Below are 13103 nucleotides of genomic sequence, written 5' to 3'. Positions count from 1 at the left end.
CCTGGGTGTATGGGTGGATGACAAACTCATATTCAGTGGCCAGTGTCAGGCTGCTGCTACAAAGGCAAATAAAATAATGGGATGCATTAAAAGAGGCATAGATGCTCATGAGGAGAACATAATTTTACTTCTATACAAGTCACTAGTTCGACCACACTTAGGCTATGTCTCCACGTTAAGGCTACGCGGCGTTATCGCCGGAGCGGCGAAGCCGCTCGGCGCTAAGCCCCGCCCCCTTAATGGGACGCGATGGTGCCGGATGTGTACAGTACACATCCGGGATCATCGCACCCCTCGCCATAGGGCCCTGTGATATGCCTTGCGGGGACGCTGCGTCCCCGCAAGGTGTACGGACATGCTGCGTTCTGAAAAGACGCGCAGCATGTCCGGAGTCGCAGGGCCTCCGCGTGCGGGTTTCCACGCATAGTGGAGACGGGATTTCATAAAATCCCCTCCACTATGCTGGAACATCTGGACGCTGCTTGTTTGACGCTGCAGCGTCAAACAAGCAGCGTTTACGTACCGTGGAAACATACCCTTAGGGTATGTTTCCACGGTAAGGAAACGCTGCTTGTTTGACGCTGCGCAGAGCTGCAGCGTCAAACAAGCAGCGTCCAGATGTTCCAGCATAGTGGAGGGGATTTGATGAAATCCCGTCTCCACTATGCGTGGAAACCCGCACGCGGCGGCCCTGCGACTCCGGACATGCTGTGCGTCTTTTCAGATCGCAGCATGTCTGTACACCTTGCGGGGACGCAGCGTCCCCGCAAGGCATATCACAGGGCCCTATGGGAGAGCGCGATCATCCCGGATGGCACATCCGGCATGATCGCGTCCCATTAAGGGGGCGGGGCTTCGCCGCTGCGGCGATACCGCCGCCCATCCGTAACGTGGAGACATACCCTTAGAATACTGTGCACAGTTCTGGTCTCCGGTGTATAAGGCTACTTTCACACTAGCGTCGGGCTCGGCCCGTCGCTGTGCGTCGGGCCGACGTTCCCGACGCTAGCGTTGTCTCCGCCGCACAACGGGGGCAGCGGATGCATTTTTCCAGCGCATCCGCTGCCCCATTGTGAGGTGCGGGGAAGTGCGGGTAGGTGGGGGCGGAGTTCCGGCCGCGCATGCGCGGTCGGAAAAAGCGGACCGTCGTGAGCAAAAAACGTTACATGTAGCGTTTTTTGCTCCCGACGGTCCGCCACTGCACGACGCATCCGTCGCACGACGGGTGCGACGTGTGGCAATCCGTCACAATGCGTCGCTTAATGTAAATCAATGGTGAAAAAACGCATCCTGCAAACACTTTTGCAGGATGCGTTTTTTCGGCAAAACGACGCATTGTGACGGAATGCAGTTAACGCTAGTGTGAAAGTAGCCTAAGAAAGACATAGCTGAACTGGAGCGGGTGCAGAGAAGAGCGACCAAGGTTATTAGAGTACTGGGGGGTCTGCAATACCAAGATAGGTTATTACACTTGGGGCTATTTAGTTTGGAAAAACGAAGGCTAAGGGGTGATCTTATTTTAATGTATAAATATATGAGGGGACAGTACAAAGACCTTTCTGCTGATCTTTTTAATCATAGACCGGTGACAGGGACAAGGGGGCATCCTCTACGTCTGGAGGAAAGAAGGTTTAAGCATAATAACAGACGCGGATTCTTTACTGTAAGAGCAGTGAGACTATGGAACTCTCTGCCGTATGATGTTGTAATGAGTGATTCATTACTTAAATTTAAGAGGGGACTGGATACTTTTCTGGAAAAGTATAATGTTACAGGGTATATATATTAGATTCCTTGATAGGGCGTTGATCCAGGGAACTAGTCTGATTGCCGTATGTTGGGTCGGGAAGGAATTTTTTTCCCCATGGTGGAGCTTACTCTTACCACATGGGTTTTTTTTTTTGCCTTCACCTGGATCAACATGTTGGGGCATTTTAGGCTATGGGTTGAACTAGATGGACTTAGTCTTCCTTCAACCTTAATAACTATAAATAACCGTTTTTTTTTCTTCTTTTTTTTCCCCTCCATTTGCTGCTGTTAGAGGCAGATGATGGTTGAATAACACAGCAATCACCTGCTGGGAAAGATGCAGGCTCGGTTCCTGAGCCTGTATCAAATGTTGAGACCTGATATAGAACCTACAATTAAGCTGTATGTCAGGAGGGGTTTTTCTACAAATTAAATTGATCACCTGCCTACAGGATTTGTAATTAAATGTTTGATTGCTTGGCGCACCACTGATTACTAGGCTGGGGGCTGTACAGGCCTCCTGTTCCCCCAAAAGACTGCAAATGGAATGGCAGATTACATTTAAACATGGTACTGCAGTGAGGAGGATCAGAAGAGGAGACTTGAGACCTGTGACACCTCCACTTCTGTCCTAGTGATCTGGTGTCCTGGCGGGTTCGCAGGCAATCAAGGTCATTTATGGGAAAGCCACTAGTTTCAGTTGTTCAAGTACATGCATGTTTCACATTTGCGTTGTGGATTCAGCAATTTACTGTACAACACAAGTGGGGGATTTCAAATGTACATCATTCTCGTTCTTGTTGGGAATTCATTACGGATTTCGCCCTATTCAATGCTCGGCAATGAAAAGATGGAAATCCGCAGCCAAATTTGCAATCAACACGTGGATTTGTGACCAAGTTTTCCACGATGTGCCAGAATGACCAATGGATCAGCTAGCTTTCACAGATGATTCAACTGCCATTAATCTGTCATTTATTTTGTACATTGATTGCTAATCCATTATTTGTGCCCCTCTTTCATTGTAGGTCAGTAGGACATATTGTTGCGGCACATATAGAGCTGGTCCCATGAGGCAGATCAGTTTGGTGGGAGCAGTCGATGAAGAAGTTGGAGACTTTTTTCCAGAATTTCTGGACATGTTGGAAGAATCGCCTTTTTTGAAGGTTTGTTTGAAATACTCTGCTAGCTTATTTAAAAAATGACAAATTTTAATATGTAATGTATAAATCTATTGGTATTGTTATAGCTCATTGTTCCCTTTTCACCCTAGTTGTGTTTTTTTATTATTTTTTTTTTTTTGTGGGATGAGTTGTTTTTAAAAGCAGCGTGTTTAAACGTGGAAAAATATTTTGTGGGTGAAATGGAGGGAAAAAATTGCATTCTTAACATTATTACTTGGGTTCCTTTTTATGACCTTTACTGTGCAGTAAAAATACATGTTCCACTAGCTTTAGTTTGAAGGTTAGCACCAGTAAGGCAATGCTAAATTTATATTTTTGTTTTACTGCTTTCAAAAAATCTTTCTTCTGTCATCAATAGTGTTGAGCATTCCGATACCACAAGTATCGGGTATCGGCCGATACTTGCGGGTATCGGAATTCCGATACCGAGATCCGATATTTTTGTGGTATCGGTATCGAAACAACATTAATGTAAAAATGTGTAAAAGAGAGAATTAAAATAAAAAATATTGCTATACTCACCTCTCCGACGCAGCCTGCACCTTACCGAGGGAACCGGCAGCGTTCTTTGTTTAAAATTTGCGCTTTTCTTTCCTTACGTGAAGTCCCGGCTTGTGATTGGTCGCATGCCGCCCATGTGGCGGCGACGCAACCAATCACAGCAAGCCGTGACGTAATTTCAGGTCATTCAGTATTTTAAAATTACGCTCCGGCTTTGTGATTGGTTGCGTCGCAGTCACATGGGCGACGCAACCAATCACAGCAAGCCGTGACGTAATTTCAGGTCCTTAAGGATTTTAAACTTACGTCCCGGCTTTGTGATTGGTTGCATCGCAGTCACATGGGCGCCGCAACCAATCACAAGCCGTGACGTCACGGGAGGCTGGACACGCGCGCATTTTAAAATGGGCGCGTGTCCAGCCTCCACAAGCCGGGACGTCACGGATTGGTTGCGGCGCGGTCAACCAATCACAAGCCGGGAGGCTGGACACGCGCGCATTTTAAAATTTTTAAAATGCGCGCGTGTCCAGCCTCCCGGCTTGTGATTGGTTTACCGCGCCGCAACCAATCACAAGCCGGGACGTCACGGGAGGCTGGACACGCGCCCATTTTAAAATGCGCGCGTGTCCAACCTCCCGGCTTGTGATTGGTTGACCGCGCCGCAACCAATCACAAGCCGGGACGTCACGGGAGGCTGGACACGCGCCCATTTTAAAATGCGCGCGTGTCCAGCCTCCCGTGACGTCACGGCTTGTGATTGGTTGCGGCGCCCATGTGACTGCGACGCAACCAATCACAAAGCCGGGACGTAAGTTTAAAATCCTTAAGGACCTGAAATTACGTCACGGCTTGCTGTGATTGGTTGCGTCGCCCATGTGACTGCGACGCAACCAATCACAAAGCCGGAGCGTAATTTTAAAATACTGAATGACCTGAAATTACGTCACGGCTTGCTGTGATTGGTTGCGTCGCCGCCACATGGGCGGCATGCGACCAATCACAAGCCGGGACTTCACGTAAGGAAAGAAAAGCGCAAATTTTAAACAAAGAACGCTGCCGCTTCCCTCGGTAAGGTGCAGGCTGCGTCGGAGAGGTGAGTATAGCAATATTTTTTATTTTAATTCTCTCTTTTACACATTAATATGGATCCCAGGGCCTGAAGGAGAGTTTCCTCTCCTTCAGACCCTGAGAACCATCAGGAATACCGTCCGATACCTGAGTCCCATTGACTTGTATTGGTATCGGGTATCGTTATCGGATTGGATCCGATACTCTGCCGGTATCGGCCGATACTTTCCGATACCGATACTTTCAAGTATCGGACGGTATCGCTCAACACTAGTCATCAAATTTTGACATGCATAATTTTCTCGTTAGGTGAGCTTTATGAGGGTTTGTTTTCTTGTAGAATTAGCTGTACATTTTATTGGTGCTACTTTGTGATACATACTACTACTTTTTTTTATTTTTTTTTTTATTTTTCAATCCACTTTATGGATTGAGTTTGGTTTTTTTTTTTGTTTTTTGCTTCTACCATATGTATTGATACTTTTATGTTGCAGTACATTGTACATTGTCATTTAACCAATATTTTATTAAGCCTTGCCTATGACAGCGCTTCATAGGAACCTTGTAACACAAAGGACTATAGTTGTCCCCTGGCTGCCATGACAATACATCGGCATCCTGAGATTAAAACTAGGGGTTGGTTTTAAAGGATTATTCCCAAAATTGCAATGTTGTGTGCTTTTATATCGGTACAAAATGTGTACATTATTATAATTCATTTTTTAATTTTTTTTTCCTGTTTTGCCTTTGTCCTCCCCAGAGGATGCCTCTCCAGTTGCTCTATTAGTACTTCTGGTCTCCCAGATGGCTTCCTGCCAGCATACCTCTGTTTTGCTTTCACTTCTGTTGTTTTATATAATTGTTAGCTGGTTTCTGACAGAGCTCAATTCTTCTGCACTCCTCCACAGTGACCCTTGTAAAAGCTAGGCAGAACATGGCTGTATGTGTTGCCTGCTGCTGACTAATCATTGATAAGAAACTGCAAATTTTGCTCTGTTGGTGCATATGGCAAAAGATAATCCTCTGTAATATACATGAACAGAGCAGCATTTGTAGTTTTAAATCACTGATCTTTCAGCAGTAGGCAACAAATAGAGCTCAGCTTGTGTGTGTCAGCTGTTTATAAGCTCTGTTGTTCAGGAGTGTTGAGCTGTGCTATAAACATTCTAATGATGTAAAATCACCCAGCCAGCTCAACTGAAGTAAATGGCAGAAGATGAATTTGGCCAGTACTGTACAGAAGCATATGATGAATTATTCTACAATTGGATTAGCTTCATGATTACTTCAAGCAGGGTTTGTCAGAGGCACACAAGAGGGAGGGGGTCTGCAGCACTGCGGAGAAGTGGTGTGCAGATAGGAAATGTAGTTTTAGCAATGAAGAAAAACATAGGTTCACCCATTTACAGTGGGAGAAATAAGTACCGTATATACTCGAGTATAAGCCGAGATTCTCAGCCCAAATTTTTGGGCTGAAAGTGCCCCTCTTTGCTTATACTCGAGTCATGTTCGGCGGGTGAGGGGGAGAGAGGACTGTCGCATACTCACCTGGTCCCGGCGCTCCTACCTCTGTCCCTGCATGTCCCATGATCTCCCTCGCTGCAGCTCTTCCTCTATTCAGCGGTCACGTGGTACCGCTCATTAAAGTAATGAATATGGACTCCACTCCCATAGGGGCAGAGCCGCATATTCATTACTGTAATGAGCGGTACCAGTGACCGCTCACTACAGGAAGATCTGCCGCTCCCGGAGACCATGGGACAGCGTCAGGAGCGCCGGGACCAGGTAAATATTTCATATTCACCTGTCCGCGTTCCATTCGCCGGGCGTCGCTCCGTCTTCCCGTCCTCTTGCAGTGACTGTGCAGGTCAGAGGGCGCGATGACGTATTAGTGTGCGCGCCGCCCTCTGCCTGAACAGTCAGTGCGGAGAGACGGGACGCTGAGGAGCAGCGGGCAGCGACGAGAGGTGAGTATGTATTTTTTATTTTTTTTTATTTTATTTTTTTGCAGCAGCATTACATGTGGCACAATGCTGTATGGGGCAATAACAGCATGGAGCATTATATGGGGCAATAACAGCATGGAGCATTATATGGGGCCATAACTGTATGGAGCATTATATGGGGCATCTATGGGGCCATAACTGCATGGAGCATTATATGGGGCATCTATGGGGCAATAACTGCATGGAACATTATATGGGGCATCTATGGGGCAATAACTGCATGGAACATTATATGGGGCATCTATGGGGCAATAACTGCATGGAACATATGGGGCATCTATGGGGCAATAACTGCATGGAACATTATATGGGGCATCTATGGGGCCATAACTGCATGGAGCATTATATGGGGCATCTGTGGGGCCATAACTGCATGGAGCATTATATGGGGCATCTGTGGGGCCATAACTGCATGGAGCATTATATGGGGCATCTGTGGGGCCATAACTGCATGGAGCATTATATGGGGCATCTGTGGGGCCATAACTGCATGGAGCATTATATGGGGCATCTATGGGGCCCATAAAGAACTTCATGGAGCACTATATGGGGCCATAACTGCATGGAGCATTATATGGGGCATCTGTGGGGCCATAACTGCATGTAGTATTATATGAGGCATCTGTGGGGCCATAACTGCATGGAGCATTATATGGGGCATCTATGGGGCCATAAAGAACTTCATGGAGCACTATATGGGGCCATAACTGCATGGAGCATTATATGGGGCATCTGTGGGGCCATAACTGCATGGAGCATTATATGGGGCATCTGTGGGGCCATAACTGCATGGAGCATTATATGGGGCATCTATGGGGCCATAAAGAACTGCATGGAGCATTATATGGGGCATCTATGGGGCCATAATGAACTGTATGGAGCATTAAATGGGGCTCCTGATTCAATATGAATATTCAAAAACACTTAACCTACTGATGTCTCAATAATTTTAGTTTTATTGGTATCTATTTTTATTTTTGACATATACCGGTAGCTGCTGCATTTTCCACCCTAGGCTTATACTCGAGTCAATAAGTTTTTTTTTTTTTTTTTTTGTTGCAAAATTAGGGGGGTCGGCTTGTACTCGGGTCGGCTTATACTCGAGTATATACGGTATTTGATCCCTTGCTGATTTTGTAAGTTTGCCCTCTGACAAAGACATGAACAGTCTATAATTTTAAGGGTAGGTTAATTTTAACATTGAGAGATTATCAAAAATAAAATCCAGAAAATCACAATGTATAAATTATATAAATTTATCTGCATTTTGCAGTGAGAAATACATATTTGATCCCCTACCAACCATTAAAAGTTCTGGCTCCTACAGACCAGCTAGACACTCCTAATCAACTTGTTACCTGCATTAAAGACAGCTGTCTTACATAGTCACCTTTATAGAAGACTCCTGTCCACAGACTCAATTAATCAGTCAGACTCTAACCTCTACAATATGGGCAAGACCAAAGAGCTTTATAAGGCTGTCAGTGACAAGATCATAGACCTGCACAAAGCTAGAATGGGCTACAAAGCCATAAGTAAGATGCTGGGTGAGAAGGAGACAACTGTTGGTGCAACAGTAAGAAAATGGAAGGAATACAAAATGACTGTCAATCAACATCGATCTGGGGCACCATGCAAAATCTCATCTCGTGGGGTATCCTTGATCATGAGGAAGGTGAGGGATCAGCCTAAAACTACACTGGTGGAACTTGTTAGTGATCTCAAGGCAGCTGGGACCACAGTCACCAAAAAAAACCATTGGTAACACATTACGCCGTAAAGCTTTAAAATCCTGCAGTGCCCACAAGGTCCCCTTGCTCAATAGGGCACATGTGCAGGCCTATCTGAAGTTTGCCAATGACACCTGGATAATTCTGTGAGTGATTGGGAGAAGGTGCTGTGGTCAGATGAGACAAAAATTGATCTCTTTTGGCATTAACTCAACTCGCCGTGTTTGGAGGAAGAGAAATGCTGCCTATGACTCACAGAACCCATCTCCACTGTCAATAATGGAGGTGGAAACATTCTGTTTTGGGGGTGTTTCTCTGCTAAGGGCACAGGACTACTTCACCGCATCAATGGGAGAATGGATGGAGCCATGTACTGTAATATCCTGAGTGACAACCTCCTTCCCTCCACCAGGATATTAACAATGGTTTGTGGCTGGGATTTTCCAGCAACACAATGACCCAAAACATAGGCAACAAAGGAGTGGCTCAAAAAAAAAAAAAAAAAAAAGCACATTAAAGTCATGGAGTGGCCTCATCAGGCTTCAGACCTTAATCCCATAGAAACTTATGGAGGGAGTTGAAGCTCTGAGTTGCCAAGTGACAGCCTCAAAATGCAAATACATTTATATAATTTATACAAAGAATATCAAAAATAAAATCAATCTCTGTGTTAAAATTAACCTACCCTTAAAATTATAGACTGCCCACTAACAAAGACATGAACAAACTTACATAATCAGCAAGGGATCAAATACTTATTTCCTTCACTGTAGCTATGTGAGGCTGCATACACAGTGGGGCAGATAGAGATGGAAACAAAAAATGAAGATGCATGAAACAAACTTTCATTTTTGGCTCAGTCTGTTTTTGAATGTTATCAATAAGTATGCATTTACTGTTTGTATTGTGAAGAAAAAAAAACAAAAAAAACATTTAGACGTTGTCTTGGTAACCCAGGACCAACTGCAGCTTTAACCATAGCACTTGGACAGTCTCCAGTCGTGTGGATTTGGCTCCGCTTCTGAGCCTTCTCCATCATTTGACACACACAGACACTGAATATCAAAAAGCCAGTTGTAAACTACTTCTCGTTTATTATCTCTTGCATCCACTGTTTGACCTATGACAGATGAAAACAAACAAAACCTCATCACTTTATTTCCTTTTAACTTCCCTCCTTTCTTTTTAAACCATGTTTCTGCAGATGACTTTGCCGTGGGGAACAATGTCTACACTTAAATTACAGTGCAGATCACTAAGTGACGACGGCCCAATCATGTGGGTGAGACCAGGAGAACAAATGATCCCTACAGCAGACATGCCAAAATCCCCTTTCAAACGGAGAAGGTAATGGAGGGTATAAATGAAGGTTTATGGAAACTCTGGTACAGACTATGACTAATTGTTCCATGAATATGTTAGCGCTGTTGTTACTTTTACCTTAATATTTTAATCCTGTTTTTTCCTAGTACAGAAAGTGCTGACTGTGTGATTTTTCTACAGATATTTAAACTTCTCAAGAGACCCCTAATTATATACATTTTGTTTCTTTATCTTTTTTAAGTACCATATATACTCGTGTATAAGCCGAGATTTTTAGCACATTTTTTGTGTTGAAAACTCCCCCCGCGGCTTATACACGAGTCATTGTCCAGAAAGCCGGAGGGGCTGTGGTACAGTGACAGCTGCAGCTGCCTCACAGAAGACATCATACTCACCGTGCCCTCACACCATCGCTGCATCTCCGTTGTCCCGGTTGGCAGCTCTTCCTGTGCTCAGTGGTACCGCTCATTAGGATAATGAATATGCACGCATCTCCACTCTTATAGGCGTGGAGCGCATATTCATTACCTTTATGAGCAGTACCACGTGACCGCTGAGAACAGGAAGAGCTGCCGTGATGGCGCTAGGAGGGTGCGTGGGAAGGGGGGGGTTGTGAGCCATGCATACAACAGGGAGAGCAACAAATAGCAGGACAGGACGGGGGAACCATGCATAGCAGGACAGGGATAAGGGGACAATGCATACCTGGCTTATTCTTGAGTCAATAAGCTTGCCCAGTTTTCCATGGCAAAATTAGGTGCCTCGGGTATGTACGGTATGTGAACTTTAGCTCATTGCGTTATTATTTGTAGGAACTTTGTAATGGGTTTAGAATGTTTCTAGAATTGTGGCTTGTAGTTCAACAATTTGCTGTATGATTTCATTTTGATATATGGTCTCCATAAATGTGGTTTTACATGATTTCTAATTGCAGGTCTATGAATGAAATAAAGAATTTGCAGTACTTGCCACGGACCAGTGAGCCTAGAGAAGTCCTTTTTGAGGACCGGACAAGGGCTCACGCTGATCATGTTGGTCAAGGTTTTGACTGGGAGAGTACGGCTGCAGTAGGGGTTTTGAAGGCTGTGCAGTTTGGAGAATGGTATGTTCTTCTTATTCATAACAAAAGAAAATACAGAAAAAAAACTGTTTTATAAAATGGGGTCTATATTTCTTTAAATTCTTTAAATATAACAAGAATAATGTTTCTGAGTCAAAATAATGACCCGTTTGTGTGGCTGCAAAAATTCTGAATTTCTCATTGTTCTATTGTTAGGAGTGACCAACCTCGCATAACCAAAGACGTGATCTGCTTCCACGCAGAAGACTTCACCCATGTTGTGCAGAGGTTACAGCTAGATCTCCATGAGCCTCCTGTCTCCCAGGTAATTTATTGAAACACTTCCATTTTTCCCTTGCTAATTTTACAATTCAGTACCAAGGTGGCTTGGCAAAATTCTACCTTTTTTTTTTTTTTTTTTTTTTTTTAATTTTTTTTTTATTTGTATTCTTCTCACAAAAATCCACATTTCACAGGATTCCACTCTATTTTCAAAGGACCGCCACGTGACTGCTAGTATGTGATTTGTATGTGTGCAGTGACGTGCCTACTATTTTCTAATCCGCTTCTCCCGAAAGAATATTGCGTTAAGCAGGAAAAGTTGCAAGTCAGCACGTGATCCCAAGCTTGCAGTCACGTGACCACCATCTGTCGTATAGTGACTTCAGATATTTTAGTTGAGCCCGGAAAGCGATTATAAAGGGAATATCTTGCAGGTGCGGGCAGGTAATATTGTGAGTGGTGGAGAGAGCAGATCAAGACATGACAGTACATATTAGGTAGAAAATTGTTGGGGGAGGGCTTGCATAAAAGCACCAAGCAAGCTATGCCCTCTAATTTATGGCTGTAAGGAAGGAAGCTTTGTTGAGGCCAGATTTCACATTGAACAAGTACTAGACTGTCGCCTTGTTGGGGGTTTGGTGTTTCACAAGGCATGAGGAGCACTAAGGAGCTGAATTGGCATCGGTGATGAGTTCTAAATGGCACATAAAGTGCCAACTGAAAACCGTAATATGGGTATGAGCCGTTAGTGTTTGATGTTGTTGTACATACATTATAATTCCCCCCGGAGCATCCCTTTAGCATGCCTGCTAATGTCTGAGAAGAGAGGATTTTCTATAAATCAGTGGCTTTCTCCAGATGTATTTACAAGTGTGTTACAATAGCTATATGCACTGGATTTCTATCCACTTGTTTCGAACACTTGTAATCCCACATTTGAGGTGGGATGTAAGCTTTATTTGTAAAGGGATCAATTGATTTGATTACTCTCCAAAGGCATGCGATGATATTGGATAAATTCAGTTTGTTTGTTTTTTGTGCCGTGTAAATGGTATTTTGATTTTGGCTTTTTGGTCCAGATTTTAAATGTAATTTTTTATTTTTACCTTTCAGTGTGTTCAGTGGGTTGATGAAGCAAAACTGAATCAGATGCGTCGAGAGGGCATCCGGTATGCTCGGATCCAATTGTGTGACAACGACATCTATTTCATCCCTCGTAATGTCATTCACCAATTTAAGACTGTGTCAGCGGTCTGCAGCTTGGCCTGGCACATACGATTGAAGCAGTATAGCTCCAACAAAGAAGAACCACAACCAGTCAATGAGGACCACGGCTCTGATGTTACACCTCCGGAGGATGTTCCCACCACTGTAAAAACCGAAACGGAGGCAATTCCACTCTCCGTTCCAACACAAGGACTTTTTGCAACACCGCTCATTCCATCACAGAGGTTGGAAATCCAGCCGTCACCAATACAAACTCCTAATACACAATATCAGTCAGATTTGTAGATAAAATATTCTGACAATTTATTTTATCCCTGTCTATCTTATTTTGTTTCTTAAACCTATTTTGTAAAATTTTTGATGTGAAGTTATAGTTTTATATCAGACTGACTTTATTCCTGTAATTTCCGAATATCTCCAGTACCGGTTTCATAAATCTTTTAACTAGGATTCTTTACACGGCCAACTTGGACAGCAGAAAATATCATTTTAAGTAGCACTGCTGGCTAAAACCAAAACCATATTATGCCTGAAAAATCTTTCTACAAGCTATTGGTCTCACAAACTGTGTGTGTAATGGGACTCTGTCAGCACAGAATGACCAAGTACCGCTCGGTGTTTCATGGCGGGACTAATTTGTCACCTTCCCACCTGTTTGTTTTCCCTCTATCTCCATCCTTCTCTGGCTATATAAAGCCAGAGCCGTCATTCAAATAAGGGAGGTGGAAATAGAGGGAAAACAAGCAGGTAGAAAGGTGCATTTAAATTATTGGCCCAAACCATGAAGAACTGAGTGGCGGTACTTGGTGTGAACAGCTATTCTGTGCTCACAGTCCCTTTTTTAAGGCCTCACATCTGTGTAAAAAAAAAAAAAAAAATTCTCCTAAGTTGATCCAGAAATCTAGGACAAGTGTCATACGAGTGATTATATATATATATATATATATATATATATATATATATATATATATAT

General features: G+C 43.8%; 1 protein-coding gene across 1 annotated transcript in view; it reads left to right on the top strand.

The window, feature by feature from the left end:
- The window catches only part of RSBN1 (round spermatid basic protein 1), a 48240-nt gene extending 35799 nt beyond the window's left edge, over window positions 1–12441 (top strand). Inside the window, exons 3-7 of the mRNA XM_077294935.1 lie at window positions 2778–2915; window positions 9443–9585; window positions 10496–10663; window positions 10838–10946; window positions 12017–12441. Coding sequence (XP_077151050.1) covers window positions 2778–2915; window positions 9443–9585; window positions 10496–10663; window positions 10838–10946; window positions 12017–12415 — 957 coding nt within the window. The 3' untranslated portion in view covers window positions 12416–12441. The remainder of the gene's footprint in view (window positions 1–2777; window positions 2916–9442; window positions 9586–10495; window positions 10664–10837; window positions 10947–12016) is intronic.
- Window positions 12442–13103: the final 662 nt, after the last annotated feature.

This window comes from Ranitomeya variabilis, chromosome 3 (assembly GCF_051348905.1).
Source record: "Ranitomeya variabilis isolate aRanVar5 chromosome 3, aRanVar5.hap1, whole genome shotgun sequence".
Classification (NCBI taxonomy): Eukaryota; Metazoa; Chordata; class Amphibia; order Anura; family Dendrobatidae; genus Ranitomeya; species Ranitomeya variabilis.
Note: the sequence above shows the minus strand (reverse complement) of the source record. Positions and strands in the feature narration are given on the sequence as shown.